General features: G+C 36.6%; 1 protein-coding gene across 2 annotated transcripts in view; it reads right to left on the reverse strand.

Annotated features, from left to right (window-relative positions):
- RBL2 (RB transcriptional corepressor like 2) overlaps positions 1-18,704 on the reverse strand; it is a 45,762-nt gene that overhangs the window by 5,267 nt on the left and 21,791 nt on the right. For both annotated transcript variants that reach the window (XM_007459460.1, XM_007459461.1), the window contains exons 9-19: positions 16,160-16,326; positions 13,891-14,000; positions 13,078-13,181; positions 11,856-11,993; positions 10,233-10,397; positions 9,603-9,714; positions 6,750-7,019; positions 6,270-6,550; positions 5,993-6,169; positions 1,318-1,389; positions 473-578 (exon numbers count right to left, since the gene is read on the reverse strand). In XM_007459460.1, coding sequence (XP_007459522.1) covers positions 473-578; positions 1,318-1,389; positions 5,993-6,169; positions 6,270-6,550; positions 6,750-7,019; positions 9,603-9,714; positions 10,233-10,397; positions 11,856-11,993; positions 13,078-13,181; positions 13,891-14,000; positions 16,160-16,326 — 1,702 coding nt within the window. The remainder of the gene's footprint in view (positions 1-472; positions 579-1,317; positions 1,390-5,992; positions 6,170-6,269; positions 6,551-6,749; positions 7,020-9,602; positions 9,715-10,232; positions 10,398-11,855; positions 11,994-13,077; positions 13,182-13,890; positions 14,001-16,159; positions 16,327-18,704) is intronic.

Consider the following 18,704-nt stretch of genomic DNA (forward strand, 5'->3'; position numbering starts at 1 on the left):
CCAATGCAGCCAAAAAGAAATTAATAAAAAAAAAAATACTAACTGTACTACCATGCTATTAATGTAGCAAGGGCTTACTGAGTAGTGTTCATTAATTTACACCAAGCTTTCTAAGACCTGAGCCCTGCATTAAGTGGTATAAACCAACCATTAAGGATAGTGTTTCCATAGCATGGTTTCTGTTGACATGCCACATTTTTCTCGAACTCAAGTCAACAAATGCCTGCCTTCTCCATCCTTTGCTAATCCCTCTAGAGAAAAGTGTTATGCACAATGTGCCTCAAAGCCACGGGATAAAGGACAAACAGCTCTGCAACTAAATTTAGAATTTGGTTTATTGTCCAACAAATCTTTTGCCAATAAAATATTTTCATAGTTTCTAAAACAGTAATTTATTAATCCTTAGTCCTAGGCCTAAAAAATAAGAGAAGCTTTTAATTTCATTTTATAAGTTCATAAGGATCCCACTTACTTCTGTCTTTGTTTAGTTCTGTTGGAGAATTCTGATGGCTTCTGCTATCACTGCTGCCAGAATTTCTTCTTTTCCTTTTCCCTTTTATCAGAACACTTCTATATACCTTTAGACAGGTCATGAGAAGGGAACAGAAACGAGTTATTTATTGAGCACATCCTAGACTATGTGACTTTGACATGTTATTTAATTCTCACAACTCCATATAGTAGTAGTTTTCCTACTCAGGGGAGGTTAATAAATGCAGCCAAGGTTACATATCTATTAAACAGATACAGGATTTACATCAGGGCCTGTCAGGCTTCAACTTCCAAGTACTGCCTATAATACTACAGAGCAGTAATAATATGCAATTGTAAAATCAAGTCACTCTAAGTCAAATATCAATACAAAGATCTCACATACCTACCTACCTCTTGAAACCATTGAATAGCATTAAAGGTAAAATGAGTTTTAAAATTTCACTTAATGCTGTTTTGGTTAAATGTACAGCATTATGTTTCCTAAACCAGACTGAATTCAAGGTGACATGGAATCCAAACAGCTTCCTAATTTACATCTGTCTTGTGATTATCTGAATTAAAAAGGAATCAGTTATTTCACATCATTACCTTTTGGTGAAAAGAGAACTTAAACTAATCAAGATGTGTAGCTGTCTGTTAATCAAGATGCGTTGCTATCTGTCAATAATTAAATAAGATTAAAATAAAGACTTCCCTTAAAGTAGAATCGTAGTTTTTTTATCCTGGAGAAAAGGCCACAGAATCAACTGTAGTTAACGTTTTTGTATGCCTCAAAGACTTTCATCTTTATTTTCAGCCATGAGAGAAAATGTAGTAAGTTACCTGGCTCCGGGCCTGTGGCTGAGTCCTATAGCAACGCATAATATTCTGGAAGGACTTGTCTTCTTTTGTGACCTGGCAAAGAATAAGAGTTCTCTGAGAGAGAATTTGACTTCCAGCATAATACTATGAGATGGTCCGTGAACCTGCTCCCCAGTGAAACTGGTGAAAATTATATTAAAAAACATCATTTAAAGCCTCTGGAAATGGCCCCAAAAGGCATATAACAAATAAAGAAATATATATTCAAGAAAATCTAAAATTCAGTAACAACAGAGGGAATAAATGATATTTGAGCCAAGACCTAGAATAAAAAATTATAGTAACAAAAAATTCATCAGAGGAATGAAAGACTAGATTTGAACTGGCAAAAACATTTAGCAAACCTGAGGATGGAGTTGTGCAATCCAAAGAACAGAGGAAAAAAAGAATGAGGAAAAATTAACAGAGCTTCAGAGAAATGTGGCACACCAAGAGAGTGTGGGAGTACCAGAAGGAGGGGAGGGAGAGGAGCTGAAAGAAATGTTCAAAGAAATAAAGGCTGAAACGTTCCCAAATTTATTTTAAAAACTATCTACATATCCACGAATTTTAACAAATTCCAAGTAGGACAAATGCAAAGAGCTCCATACCAAGACACAGAGTAAAAAAGCTGAATGCCAAAGAAAGGGAGAATATCTTGAAAGCATCAAGAGAAAAGCAACTTTTTGCTTACTAGGAAACTGATAAAGTAACAGAAAACTTCTCATTAGAAACCATGGAGGCTATGAGACGATGGACAAAGTAAAAACTAAGGATCTGGTATCCAACAAGGTTATCTTTCATAAATGAAAGTGAAATAAATACAATCTCACATAAACATAAAGAAAGAAAATATGCTGCTAGCAGAACCATCTTACATGAAAATACTAAGGAAAGTTCTTCATACTAAAAGTAAGTGACCCCAGGACTTCCCTGGTGGGAATGCAGGGGACACACGTTCAAGCCCCGGTTCAGGAAGATTACACATGCTGCAGAGCAACTAAACCCGTGCACCACAACTACTGAGCCCACACGCCTAGAGCCTGTGCTCCACAACAAGAGAAGCCACCACAATGAGAAGCCCGTGCACTGCAATGAAGAGCAGCCCCCACTTGCTGCAACTAGAGAAAGCCTGTGCACAGCAACGAAGACCCAACACAGCCAAATAAATAGATTAAATAAATAAAAGTTAAGTGACCCCACACAAATTCAAATACAAGTGAAAAAACAAAGAGCAATGGTAAAGATTGTTATGTAACTGGAAAGGCAGTATAAAATGCATATTTCTTCTCTTAACTGATTTTTTTTAAATTGTATAAAACAACATACATACATGAAGAAACGTGATATATATATTTGCCAAAAACAGCACAAAGGAGGAGATTAGGAGGAAAGCTATTCTAGGCTAAGGAAATGACTCCAGATGACAACTCAAATCCCCAGGAACCAACAGACAGAAATAAGGTAAATAAGTAAATAGTGAATAAGGTTAATATGATAAAAGCTATAAATAAATACTGGCACTCCTTTCTTGTCTCAGCTCCTTTAAAAGTCATAAAAATATTAAATAATAACAATGTGTTTTTGAATTTATAACATTCATGGATATAATATGTATAACAATACTACCACTGTGTAACAAAAAGGAAACAGTTACATAAAAGTAACACTTCTATATCTCACTGGCATTCAGTTACTATAAATTTGAAGCTGGTTTTCATAAGTAAAGATGTATATGTGGGGGTTGGAGGAAGTGGGGAGATGCTGATTGAAGGGTACAGATTTCCAGTTATAAGATGAATAAATTTTGGGGAACTAATTTGTAGCATGATGACTATAGTTAACAAACTGAATTGTATACTTGAGAGTCGCTAGGAGAGTTGATCTTAAATATTCTTACTACCAAGAAAAAGTAGCTGGGTGGTAATCATAATGCAATATATACATGTATCAAATCATCGCACTGTACATTCTATACTTATACAATGTGATATGTCAATTATATATCAATAAAGATGGGGCAAAAAAATGGGGGGGGATAGAGCAAAAAGAAAAAGTATATGGTAAGCCTCAAAGAAACCACTAAGAAAAATAAAGTTTAAAAGTCATCACTGAGGGCTTCCCTGGTGGCGCAGTGGTTGGAAGTCTGCCTGCCAGTGTGGGGGATGTGGGTTCGTGCCCTGGTCCGGGAGAATCCCACATGCGGCAGAGCGGCTGGGCCCGTGAGCCATGGCTGCTGGACACATCCACAGCCTGTGCTCCGTGGCGGGAGAGGCCACAGCAGTGAGAGGCCCACATACCGCAAAAAAAAAAAAAAGTCATCACAAATTAAAATGCCATGAATGCACATGAAAATGAAAGCAGTAAAGGGGGAAGAGAGTATCTGAAAGACATGAGACATACATAAAATACAAAAAGTAAAATGACAGATGTAAATCCAGTTACAACAATTATGTTAAAATATGAATGGATTAAACAACAAAATCAAAGGCAGAAATTGTCCGACCAGATAAAAAAGAGATCCAACTATACTCCCTATATAAGAGACACACTTTACCTTAAAACAAACAAACAGATATGAAAGAAAATGATGGAAAGAAGGTATATCATGCAAACAGCAACCCTAAGAAAGCTGGGTGGCTATACAAATATCACACTATAAAACTGACTTTAAAACAAAAACTAGAGATAAAAAGGGACATTTCATAATGATGAAGGGTCAATCCATCAGAAAGGTACAACAATTAAAAACACACATGCAAAAAAACAAAGAAAAAACACATGCACCTAATAACAGAGTACCAAAATATATGAAGTAAAAACTGACAGAAATGAAGGGCAATTCAATAATAATATTTAGAGAGTTCAATACCCCACTTTCAATAATGGATGGGTACTAGATAGAAGATCAACAAAGAAACAGAAGACTTTAACACTATAAAAAACACTAAAAAACCTTACAGACATCTATAGAACACTCCACCCAACAATAAAATACACATTCTTCTCAAGTGCATTGTGAGCATTCTCCAGGATAGACCATATGCTAGGCTATGAAACTTCAATAAATTTAAAAGGATTGAAGTAATTAATACAAAGTGTGTTTTTTGACCACAATGGATTGAAACTAGAAATCATTAACAGAAATTTGGGAAACTCACAAATCTGTTGAAATTAACACACCTAGATAACCAGTAAGTCAAATCAAAAGAGAAATCAGAAAACACTTTGAGATGAATGAAAATGAAGACACAACATACCATAACTTATGAGATGCAGCTAAAGCAGTGCTTAGAGGGAAATTTATAGCTCTTAATGCCTATAGTAAAAAAGAAGAAAGATTAATTACCTAACCATTCATCTTAAGACACTGAAAAAAGAAGAGCAAAAACTAAGCCTAGGGAATTCCCTGACGGTCCAGGGGTTAGGACTTGGCGCTTTCACTGCTGATGGCCTGGGTTCGATCCCTGATCAGGGAACTAAGATCCCACCAGCCGTGCGGCACAGCCAGGAAAAACAAAACAAAACTAAGCCTAAAGCAAGCAAAAAGAAGGAAATAATAAAGATTAGAGCATATAATAATAAGTGAAACCAAAATCTCGTTCTTTGACAAAATCAACAAAATTGATAAACCTTCAGCTACACTAAGATAAAAAGAGAGATTGTTAAATTACTACTGACAAAGAATAAAAAGGACTAAAAGGAATATTATGAACTGTGCGCCAACAAATTAGAAAGCCCAGAGGAAACAGACAAATTCCTAGGAAGACATACACTACCAAAATTGATTCTAGAAGAAACAGACAATCTGAATAGACTCATAACAAGAAAAAGAATCATCCCTCAATAAACTACCCATGAAGAAAAGCATAGGTCCCAAACGTTCATTGATCAGAAAGTGAAATATGGTTAAGATAGCAATATTCTCCAAATTGATCTACAAACTCAACATAATCTCTATCTGAACCCCACCTGACTTCTTTGTGACAAGAAGTCAGAACTGACAAATTCATAAAGAATTTCAAGGGATTTAGACTAGCCAAACAAACCTTGAAAAAGAAGAAAAAAGTGACCAATTTTAAAACTGAAACGTTTGTTTTAAAATGGGTAATGTTATGTGAGTTTCACCTCAATAAATTATTTTAAAAAACAAAGTCAGATAATAAAAAGTGTTGATGAGAATGTGGAGAAATAAGGACCTTCATATACTATCAGTGGAAATGTAAAACAGTGCAATGACTTTGGAAGACAGTCTGGCAGTTCCTCCAATAAACATAGAGTTTACCCTATGACCCAGCAATCCACCCTAAGGTATACACAGAAGCAAAATGAAAAGATGTCCACGCAGAAACCTGTATACAAATGTTCATAGCAGCGTTATTTATAATAGCCCCAAAGTAGAAATAATCTAAATGTCCATTACTGATGAATGGTAAACAAAATATTATATATGCATACAATGGAATATCATATTCCAAAATTGACTGTGGTGATTGTCACACATACCTATGAATGTACTAAAATCCACTGAGCTGTGCGTTTTAAATGAGTGAATTATACGGCATGTGAATTTTATCTCAATAAAGCTATTAAAAGTGTTCTGAGAGTAAGGAAGTAGCATCTTTACTTTTTCCTTTAAATTCCTAATGGTACCCACCTTTGCCATCACATAAATGGCACACATTAACAACTGGTCCAGATGTCTGTCCATCATAAGTTCAGGACACTGAATTATGGAGAATTCAAAGCAGGTCCAGATTTTTTTCCTTAGTTCATCTGAAATATCCAACTTAGCACAAAGGTCCCGAAGACGGACACCTGCTAAGTGATAAACCTAGTAGATAAACAAAAATATCTCAAACTTTGTTTATCTAACCCTTGTATTTCCCAAGCTCTAGAAGTGGTAAGGGTACATTTTTCTTTAGAAAAATTACCTTTCTAAAGAAAAGCGATAAAGAGCTGGTCTTCCTGGGTCTAATATTGCTGCTGGTTAAAGGTAGGCCTTGTTTCTGCTGTTGTCCACCTGGGGAAATCTGTTGAATGGCCACCTGACCAGGGACTTGCAAGGTCGTTCCTGTCACCTGTTGAGAGCTTAAACTTCCAGCCAGGGCCTGAGCACTGAGGGGCTGGATGGAGCCAGTCACAGCTTGTGCCTGCCCCCCAACATTGACTTGGACTGGGAAGAATGTTATTCCTCCATTTTCATTGGCAATGCCTAAAATTTGTTTCAGAGAAAAAAAGCATGAAGAAAATGTTGATACTATAAGATTCTCCAGGCAGAGGTTTTCAATTATTTCCCCTCCCAGCCCCTTTCCCCCACTCTTCTCTCATATCATCATTCCAGCCAAATTTCGAGTAACTTTCTAATAAGTGCCACAGAGAATGAACGCAATATTCAACTCTGCCTTCCTTACCTTGTACAGGAATAGTCACTGTTTGTCCATTGTTGGCTGTGACAGTGGCTGTTGCCATGGTGACCAAAGTCTGTCCAGGAACTGGTGTGACAGAAACAGCTTCCCCAGATACATTCTGCACAGGGACAGCATTGACTAGAGGCTGTGGGGGGATGCGGCCAGGTGTCCCTCCATCAGTGGGGCTATCATTCTCAACAAACAGCCGCCTTCTGGTAGAGCTGGCTGTTGGGGAGCTGTACCTATCGTATAATGTGGTTGGAGACGTTATGCCTAGGGTTAAAAAAAAAAAATCATTTAACTCAAGGAGACAGATCTGACTTCCATCCTAGAAGTGATGTTCACAACTAATTAGTGTTTGAAATACTATATAATCAAAAAACAAAAATTACAGGAGTTACATCATAGCTACATTCAATGAATGAAAATTCAACTGAATACTATTAAGAGCAAAATTTAAAGGAAGGATTTTTCTCTATGTGTCTCACAGTGTTCCCTTCTTCACTCCACCTTTTGCTAAATCAAACTAGACTTTGCCCTCTACTACCACAGGGTCCTGAGGACTGAGGGGCAATTTAAATAATTTTCTATTTTTCTACCATATTCAATTTCTACAGAACACTCATGTAAGATGTGATTTCACTGTAAAGATACTACTTGATAAGACTTGATGGATTTGATATTACTATGTATCATCTGGGAGCATTTACCCCCTGTTTTATGCATTTTCATCTTTATCATTTTTTACATGTAGAAAGTTACTAAAATTCAATTCGGTTCTTTAGCAAGAATGGACATACATGTTTTGGATTCAATTAAGCTTAGTTTATTTTTTTTTAAACAACTTTACTGAGATATGATTCACACATATTTCACCCACTTAAATTGTACAATTCAGTGGTTCTGGGTATATTACTAGCTTTCTAAAATTGTGGTAAAATACGTATAGCATAGGACTTGGCATTTCACCCGCTGTTAAGTATACAGCTCAGCGGCACTGCATTCACAGTGCTGTGCAAACACCAACACCATCTTTTCCAAAGCTTTTTCAACATCCCACAAAGAAACTCTGTTAACCATTATAGTTAAGTATTCACACCACTGTTTGAATTTTTGAGAGGCATCCCTTTCCCTCTTCCATGTCCAGCTGTAAAAACTGCACATCACTGGGTTTTAAATATTAAAATCTATGTAGGGAGTTCATAAGAGGACTGACAGGAGTAGTTCTGACAGACTGTGGCTTAACATTATAATTTCCTGGTGATACAAAAGCAAATAAATGTACTAGATTTATATTTGGAACAAAGCTACAGAGTTAGGAAGAATACATTAATTATGATCATTATCTCTGGATAAACAACAAGGTCCTATTGTATAGCACAGGGAACTATATTCAGTATCCTTTGATAATCCATTATGAAAAAGAATATGTATAACTGAGTCACTTTGCTATACAGCAGAAATTAACACAACATTGTAAGTCAACTATACCTCAATACAATTTTTTTAAAAGTGTTTCAAGGACTTCCCTAGCGGTCCAGTGGTTAAGACTCCATGCTTCCAACGCAGGGGACACAGGTTTGATCCCTGGTTGGGGAACTAGGATCCCACATACCACGGGGCACGGCCAAAAAAAAAAAGTGTTTCAGATTATGATCATTATCTCGTAAAATATTAAAAGACCTCATGAAAATGGAGAAGTGATAAGTACAAAAAAATGAAGTTTAAAGTCAAGTCCATTGATTAGGGAAGGAAAAACTCTACAGAAACAGGACTGAGGATGACCAGCTATCAGATCTATGGGTCTGAGTGGATAATAAGCAGAAAAATAAACCATTAAGCTTTTATGCCTCCTCTTTCAAAAATGAGTAAGTTTTCATATAGATCATCCATATTCATTCAGTATGCACTGACACAGAGTGATTCCTCATTTTAAAATTGATCTTCCTTCTATAGCCAGTGCTTATCAATTACATTAAAAAGTTGATCTAGAAACAAGAATATCCTTCTAATGGAATCCAAGGATTTAGAACTCTCTGGATTTACAGAATTGCTTTTTTTTAAAAGTAGTTTTATCTGAAGTATGTAAACTTAAACGTTGCACCTGGCAGATGTTATAAAGAACTGCCTAAAATGTAACCAGATGAAAAGCAAAATTTCCCTTTTCTGTACCTCAGGGCCAGCAATGCTGTTGTATTAACCAGGGTAGCACTGCTCAACTGACAAGAGTCAAAGCTGAACACGCTTGGGAATTCCCTGGCAGTCCAGTGGTTAGGACTTGCTTTCACTTCCAGGGCCCGGGTTCAATCCCTGGTCAGGGAACTATGATCCCATAAGCTGCAAGGCACAGCCAAAAAAAAAAAAAAAAAAAAAAAAAAAAGCTGAACATGCTCAGGCCATTCAGTCCTCTTAACTCAATGGCTCATCTGTACCTAATTAGATCATACACTCTACCTTTAAGAAGATTTTTCTGTTTCTTCTGATTTTAAAAGTAATACATATTCATCTTTAAAAATTTACAGAAATCACCTAGAATTCTATTACCCAACAATAATCATTAATAGTTTTGTTTTTCCATTTCAGCCCTTTTGCATGCTTACAGAAAAAAGATACACTTAATAAATAGGAATCACATTACTATACAGCATTCTATCTATTTTAAAAGACACTTGACTTTTCACGCATTTTCCTGTTCTTTAATATTTTTCAAAAGCATTAAAGTGATTCACGTGGTACTATAATGTACAGAATATTTTCTTCTATACACACCCTACTAACTTCACTTGTAGTTTTAGATGGAATTTAAATCTCCAGATGCTAGGCCCCAAAATACTTCCCTTAATATTTTAAACTTACTTCTTCCAAGTCCTCCAGCATCAGCACGAACTTCACTCACCCTTCTGGGAGTCAAAGGGGAGCCAGCAATACAAATTTCATCCGCTCTTTCCAGGTTCTGAGGTGGCATGACCTATTAGGGAATGTTTACACAGAATGCCATTATTCAAAAGAGTATTTTAATTAGAAATATAATAACAATCTAAGGCAAAAGAAAACTATCTTGGCTCATCAGTTATTCCACCTAAATAAAATCCCCTGTCTTTTCCACTTTCATACTGAAGTTAAAAAAAATTCTGGCAGGCTTAAAAAATTCAAATCTAATAATTGGATACTAAATATAAATTAACCTTCATTACTGATTTGGAGAATTAGACAACCATTTTAAGATATAGAAACTTGATTAGAAAATCAAGAAAGAACACTGAACTCTTACTCTGTCACTGAAACCTTGGGACAGTCACAAATTATTTCTGACTCTTGGTTCCTCTTAGATATAGGGGTGATTGTACCAAATTAAACCCAGCTATTACCCTCCCATACTCATGAGGAAGATGCTAAGTTTAACTGTGGTCGGTGAAAGAGAATTATGAATAGACTATATATTGATATACTTTTATCATAGAAAGATGTTAACATCTTTTCACAAACCTCTTCACATGTAGGAACTCTGTTTTCATTGTCTCTAATTCTGTCCCAGAGTGGAGACTCTGGTTTCCATGCCAAATGATCCAAGATCTGTTCTTCAATCTGATTAAGGTGTTTTACCACCTCTCTACAAAGGCCATCTTCTGCTCTAATGAATACTTCTATCACCTGAAATTTTTAAAAATGTCTTGGTTTGTTTAGTAACAATAATTTTTTAACAAAAAAATTGTTCAAGTGCAAAAGCAAAATTGGTTAACTTATTTAAGTTTTTTTACATATTTATAGAAACAAAAAAGTCAATTTATCAAAAGTTACAAGTTTAAAGAATAGTACTATTTTGAAACAGGTGCTCTTCCTTTCACTATCTTTATAAATAATTATTTAAACTGCATGTATGAATTATATAAAATCTTTTGTATAGTGATACATTTCAAAAATCTTTAAATTAAAAATTTCAAAAATCTTTAAAAAACATGCCTTGTCTATTGAGATTAAAAAACATTACTCAAAATTTCATATTTATTTATTTTTTTATATATTTATTTATTTATTGTTTTATTTTTGGCTGCATTGGGTCTTTGCTGCTGATCATGGGCTTTCTCTAGTTGCGGTGCGGAGGGGGTTACTCTTCACTGTGGCGCACGGGCTTCTCATCGTGGTGGCGTCTCTTGTTGCAGAGCACGGGCTCTAGGCACACGGGCTTCAGTAGTTGTGGCACGCAGGCTCAGTAGTTGTGGCTTGCCGGCTTAGCTGCTCTGCGGCATCTTCCCGGACCAGGGCTCGAACCCGTGTCCCCTGCATTCACAGGCAGATTCTTAACCACTGCACCACCAGGGAAGTCCCAAAATTTCACATTTAAAAACTCTGAACATTCAGTTTATGCCACTATTAGTTTTGACTACTGTAGGAGAATTAAATCCATACACTAAATCAATATTAAGAGGGAAACCAAATCAATGCTATAACTCTGTGCCTCTATATAACATGTGAAAAGGAGTTGTTTTTTTTTTTGAAAGACACTTTCATTTAATTTTCATAAAATAAAAAAGAAGGTTGTGGGGATTTCCCTGGTGGTCCAGTGGTTAAGAATCTGCCTTCCAGTGCAGGGGACGCAGGTTCGATCCCTGGTTGGGGAACTAAGATCCCACGTGCCGCAGGGCAACTAAGCCTGTCCACCACAACTACTGAGCCTGCGCGCCTCAATGAAAGATCTTGCATACCGCAACGAAGATCCCACATGTCGCAACTAAGACCTGACGCAGCCAAATAAATAAGTCAAAATTTTTTTTAAAAAAAGGTTGCTATCACGACTAGCTAGTGATATGTTTGCTACTTTTCTAAAACCTTCTTAGCTCATAAAATGAAAGTATTCTAAAAGACTTTATCAGACAAAAGGAGGAATTATATGAAAGTTTTACACAAAATAGGTCTATATAATACATTGAAAATATATATAGTTATTAAGATTCCTATTTCTTCTCTGCTCCCCATTTAGAGTGGAAATTATTAAATATGTAATTAAAAATAGAAGAAATGTACTCATATATTAAAATGAATTAGATGGCTAACCACAGGAAGTGGATCTCATTCACAATTTCCTCATCAGTTTCAGATTTTTAAAAATACCTTGTAAAAATGATAAAGTGGCACATCAAATATTTCAGTAATACATGGAAAATTCCCAGGAGGCTTATAAGAAAAAGTGACGACCTCAAGGCAGCAGGCCAAGAGCGATCTGTGGAATGCATCTTGTTCCAGAATGCCCTATTAAAAAAAAACAAAGCTTTAACATTTAGAAACCTTTATATATACCCTTCTGTATGTTTTCAAAATAAAAAAACTGTCCTAAAACAGCCTTTTAAATTCCTACAACCATATACAGCCATATAATATTTTTATTGAAGTACACTTGATTTACAATATTATATTAGTTTCAGGTATACAGCCTAGTGATTCAGTATTTCTGCAGATTATACTCTAAAGTTATTACAAGATAATGGCTATAACTGACTGTGCTATACAATATATCCTTGTTGCTAACCTATCTGTATACATAGTAGTTAGTATCTGTTAATCCCATATGCCTAATTTGCCCCTTCCCCCTTCCCTCTCTCCTTTGATAACCCAAGTTTGTTTTCTATATATGTGAGTCTGTTTCTGTTTTGCATATTTTTTAGATCCATATGTAAGTGATATCATACTGTATTTTTCTTTCTCTGATTTATTTCACTAAGCATAATAATCTCTAAGTCCATCCATGTTGCTGCAAATGGCAGAATTTCACTCTATTTTATGGCTCAGTAACATTCCATTGTATACACAGCCATATTTTTATATAGAATAAGAGAAGTATAAATAGTTACAAGGAGTTAGAACAATTATTTGTCAATTTTACAATTTTCTCTAAAATGTTAAAAATTAATTTTTAAAAAATTATTTTTATTGATGTCATTAAAAGTAATATCACTTGTACAATCTAGAAAAATTATCTCAGCCAAAGATCAATGGTTGAATATTTATGTTAAATTCCTATATAGTCAATACTCAATTTATTCTGTACATGGCTTGAATTAAAACTCTATGTTATTTAAAAACCTCAATTAAGGTTAAGTCTGAATGTTTTAATCCTTGACTACAGAGTCTTACTACCCACAGAAACTGCTGCAATGAGAAACACTAAGTGGGGGACTGGAGGTAAGAGGACTCAGAACACAAGTTTCCTTAGATGCCAATCTTATTCCCTCAAAGCCATATATTATTTTTTCAATAATGGCTTTTCTTTTGGTGGGTGGGGCTGAAAGGAAACTACATTTTATTGTGGTGCTCAGTACATTAGCTATTTACTCACAGATAAATCCATGTCTCCCAGTCTTTTTTGTTCCTGCTCAATAACAGATTCTAATACTTTATAGTAAAGCATCTCTGCAAAACGAAAATGTTTGCTGGCAATTTCTGCATAAATAATAAAAAACACAAAAATCACATGCAAAGAACATAAATATTGGGGAAAATGAGGATCCATCCCATTCCCTACAGCAGAATAAAATTTAAAAACCAACCCAACACTTCATATACATGCACTTCCTACAGTTGCTATTTCAATCATCCCTAAGACTCCTTAATGTCTTCTTCATGGTAACACTGAAATTTTTCTAAAATTGTGAAATGAAGTTTTCACATAAAAACTGCAGTAGCATTCCACCAAGATTCACACTTTTTTTTTTTGTATTTTGAATAGAGCAGCTCTATGCTAAGACGTATGTAATTGGTTTATTATTCCACTCCTACTTGGTATTCATACTTCATGACATCAAACAACTCCAATGGGTCTGGGCATGTAACAACAATTATATTCTGTCCTTGTTCTTAACATTTTGAAGAATCACTATAGTTCTATACTGAAAATCCAGTCTACAAATAAAACCAAAGATTTTTTTAAAGTGCCAGAAGTCCAACATAATAAAGATTATCAGTCTAAAATTTCTCTCTTATTGAGAATGGCCCAGAAATCAGTTGGTTGACAGAAAAAGTGGACATCCATATTCTGGCCCTCAGTCTAAAGTCAAATTTTTTCTTCATATTTCTGACTCGGTTTCCAAGAAAGGAATGCATGTAGTTAAATTTCAAAGATGAGAACAGTATAGATAATATTAAGCCTTACCTTTAGCACAATTACTGATATCCTCATCTGGCTGGGATTGCTGAGAATATATTTCATACATTTCTTTCAATCTGTTGGCTATAGCCTGGGTTGGATCTCTGGAACACGTCCTAAAAAAATAAGAAGAAATTATCTGATTTAAAGGTTTTGTCAAGTCACAAAGTGATAAACTATTTACAACTCTGTAATTTCAGAGTAATTTTAACCTGTAAATATAAAATACTTCAAATAGAAACTATACACTTCCCTATTAATCCAGGAGATCCCATAATTCCTTATCAAAGGTGTTAGTATTACCATTTGAGTGAAAAAATATTTCTTTCATGGAGCTGTACCTTTTACTGCAGTTAAGTTTAGCAACTTTGACCGGTGCCTATTTGATGTGCATGACCCACCTAGCCTACACATCTGCAGTCACTGATGACAAACAAAACTGCCCTCAACTGTTTCCGTAGAGGGCAGTACAACTCTTATTAAGAACTCCTAGAAAAAAACAGAATGAAGGGGTGTATGATCTATACTACAACAAACTTATATAAATCATTACTGGCATTCCACATTTTTTCCTCTAAAATGAAGTTTATTTCATTGATTTTTTTTTTTTTTTTTTTTACTAGAAAGACAATATATGTTCAATGCAGAAGCATAATACAGATGATCACCATGTGGGCTTTTGTAACAACTATGTCTTTATCTCGATCATAAACATAAATATTCTCTATAAAAATGCAGCAAGTTTAGAAAATTATAAAGGAAATATAATCAGTTATAATCCTGGTAGAGATGGCTACTGAATATCATATGCAAGAAGAATCTTATTTATGAACATACACAGAGGTTACAAAAACAGGACCCTTTGGTTTTACCTAGTATCTACTGGCAATATTTAACTCCACTAATGGTTATTTAAGATTAAAGAAGCTGCTACTCCTAGTTAGAGACTGTAAAGAGATCTGGAAGACATAACAGTTAAGAGAGGCTTCTAAAATGTATTTATAAAATGTTTCTGAATTCTAGGTAAACAAGGTCCATCTGAGAAATATGACTTAGGAAGAGGCCATACAGACAAACCCTGTTGGGTGTCAATCACAATCAAGTTTATGAATAAAGTAGACTTCATGAAAATGTACAGGAAAATTAGTCAGCCTTGGTATTTAATGAGTCTAGCTATGAGTGGGAAATTATTGTATGTTTATACAGAGCTTTCTTACACCACATCACCAGAAATCAAATTGGCTCCTATAGAGTCTACATCATTAAATCATAAATTTTTAGGAACAGGAGCAGTCTTGGAGGTAATTTTGTCAAATAAATTTGCCAAAAATTATGCACAGGTAATGAAATTCAGTCTATTGTGTTCTTCACTAATGCTCCCTGATATTCCTACTAGTATCAGACAGATCAAAGGAACTAAAGGTAGTTGACTTCCTTTTCAGGCTAAGGGTGTTTTATAAAACTTAGAAAGTTACAGTGGTTTTACATTGGTTATGAATCTAACTGGCTATCCTTTCAAATCTGACCAACCCTTCAGAAATTTGCTCAGGTCCAATCCTCTTCCTGAAGCCCTTTGACAAACACCCATCTTTACAGATCCCCCGCTTCCCTGAAATCTGAAGAGAGAACAACTGGTAATAGTTTGGTGCTTTATTCTACAGTGTCTAGTGTTATTAGTTACTGTCTCCTGAACTATGTTAAAAAATAATCAGAGCTATGGACTGAATGTTTGTGTTGCCCCCCTCCTCACCCCCTGCCCCAAATTTATATGTTGAAATCTAATCCCCAATGTGATGGTGTATGGAGGTGGGGCATTTGGGAGGGATTAGGTCATGAGGGTGGAGTCCTCATGAATGGAATTATAAAGGAGACCCTAGAGAGCTCCTTTGCCTCCTTCTGCTACATGAGGACACAGCAAAAGACAGCTATCTATGAACCAGGAAGCAGTCCTCACCAGACACTGAATCTGTTAGCACCCTGATCTTGGACTTCCAGCCTCTAGAACTGTGAGAAATTTATTTCTGTTGTTTATAAGCAGTCTACCGTATTCTGTTATAGCAGCCCAAGAAGACTAAGATACTGAGAAAAAAGGGTCATTTTCTATTCATACGTTTTATATTGCTATGTCCTCTAAGGACTAACAACAGAACTGAGCATGCAATTGATATAAAATTATCAATGGGTGAATTAAGGCACAAAGGGTGAAAAATTAAAATAGAAAATTGGAAAATAGTCAACAACCAAATCTTAGAAGACAAGAATGGCTCAAACTAACCTTAGAATCTGTTCCAGTTTCTCACTTGGTGCATTCCTGAGGCCTGTGAGCATGGTGTGAAGACGACTCAAGCTATGTGTAGCTGTAGAAACTGGAGTCACACAAGGGCTGTTACCCTTAATGTACCTCACACCAGTAAGTGGGGTAGAGATCCTAAGTGCTTTAGACTAAAGAGGAGGAAAAAGAACATTATTTTAGGTCAAAAAGACCTGAACTACTTTCAATTACTTCATGAATGGGAATTTCAAGCTAATCAGAACTTTATATTATCAATAAATATTAGTGATTTCTGTCACCATTCTTGGAATTTAAACGTTACACCACCAAGAGCCACCACTGAAATTGGTGAAATTGTGTGAAAGGACAATCTGCACTTTAGACAACTAAGAAGTTTGTCTCTTAAAAGTTAAATGTTGGGCTTCCCTGGTGGCGCAGTGCTTGAGAGTCCGCCTGCCGTTGCAGGAGACGCGGGTTCGTGCCCCGTTTCGGGAAGATCCCACATGCCGCGGAGCGGCTGGGCCCGTGAGCCATGGCCGCTGAGCCTGCGCGTCCGGAGCCTGTGCTCCGCAAATGGGAGAGGCCACAACAGTGAGAGGCCCGCATAACGCAAGAAAAAAAAAAAAAAAGTTAAATGTTTATGGGAATTCCCTGGCAGTCCAGGTTAGGACTCCACACTTTCACTGCCGAGGGCCCAGGTTCAATCCCTGGTCAGGGAACTAAGATCCCACCAACCACACCGTGTGGCACAGCCAAAAAAAAAAAAGTAAAAATTAAAAAAAAGGTTAAATGTTTAAGATAAGGCAAAGTTCCCTATTATTCCTCCTTCAAAACTTAAGCTTGGGGCTTCCCTGGTGGCGCAGTTGTTGAGAGTCGGCCTGCTGATGCAGGGAACACAGGTTCGTGCCCTGGTCCAGGAAGATCCCCCATGCCGCGGAGCGGCTGGGCCCGTGAGCCACAGCCGCTGAGACTGCGTGTCCGGAGCCTGTGCTCCACAACGGGAGAGGCCACAACAGTGAGAGGCCCGCGTACCGCAAAAAAAAAAAAAACTTGAGCTTGAAGGCAAACATAAGCATGAAAATATTAAGGCTATCTCTGACAAACAGAATTTCACCGTTCCCATCTACTGCTATTTTTGTAATTACTCAACGATTGACAAAGGAAAGCTGAGAATAAATCTGGCCCAAATGAAATCCATGATTTAACAAAAGCTCATCTAAATAATCAAATTTGGACTGCCCTGGTGGCGCATTGGTTAAGAATCCACCTGCCAATGCAGGGGACATGGGTTCAAGCCCTGGTCCGGGAAGATCCCACATGCCGCGGAGCAACTAAGTCCGTGCGCCACAGCTACTGAGCCTGCGCTCTAGAGCCTGTGAGCCACAACTACTGAGCCCACGTGCCACAACTATTGAAGCCCACGTGTCTAGAGCCCATGCTCCACAACAAGAGAAGCCACCACAATGAGAAGCCCACACAATGCAAAAAAGAGTAGCCCCAGCTCGCCGCAACTAGAGAAAGCCCATGCGCAGCAACGAAGACCCAACGCAGCCAAAAATAAATAAATAAAATTCATTTATAGGGCTTCCCTGGTGGCGCAGTGGTTGAGAGTCTGCCTGCCAATGCAGGGGTCACGGGTTCGAGCCCTGGTCTGGGAAGATCCCACATGCCACAGAGCAACAGGGCCCGTGAGCCACAACTACTGAGCCTGCGCGTTTGGAGCCTGTGCTCTGCAACGAGAGGCCCGCGCACCGCGATGAAGAGTGGACCCCGCTCGCCGCAACTAGAGAAAGCCCTTGCACAGAAACGAAGACCCAACACAGCCAAAGATAAATAAATAAATTTATTTTTAAAAAAATTAATTTATAAAAAAATAAAAAATAATCAAATTTGCTTCACAGAGAGGATAAAACAAACATTCTTAGATGCAGAATACAACCTGATGCAGAATAGCCTTCTTCAGTCTCTTGCCCTTCTTTACCTTTAGTTACTAGAACCTATCACAGTTTTTCCCCCCAAAGCAGACAGATCTTCAGAGAAATAAGTTTAAGTGAAATTCTTGAACACAAATATGAAAAAGATATAACTTAACGTCAAGAATTTAAGCATGAATACATAGGCTATAAATTTAAGAAAACTGAAATTGTATCAAGTATCTTTTCCGACCACAACGCTATGAGACAAGATAACAATTACAGGAAAAAATCAGTAAAAAATACAAACACATGGAGGCTAAACAATACACTACTTAATATCCAAGATATCACTGAAGAAATCAAAGAGGAAATCAAAAAAAACCTAGAGACAAATGACAATGAAAACACGATGATCCAAAACCTATGGGATGCAGCAAAAGCAGTTCTAAGAGGGAAGATTATAGCAATACAATCCTACCTTAAGAAACAAGAAACATCTCAAATAAACAACCTAACCTTACACCTAAAGCAATTATAGAAAGAAGAATAAAAAAACCCAAAGTTAGCAGAAGGAAAGAAATCATAAAGATCAGATCAGAAATAAATGAAAAAGAAATGAAGGAAACGATAGC

Source organism: Lipotes vexillifer, unplaced genomic scaffold (assembly GCF_000442215.2).
Source record: "Lipotes vexillifer unplaced genomic scaffold, Lipotes_vexillifer_v1.1 scaffold342, whole genome shotgun sequence".
NCBI lineage: Eukaryota > Metazoa > Chordata > Mammalia > Artiodactyla > Lipotidae > Lipotes > Lipotes vexillifer.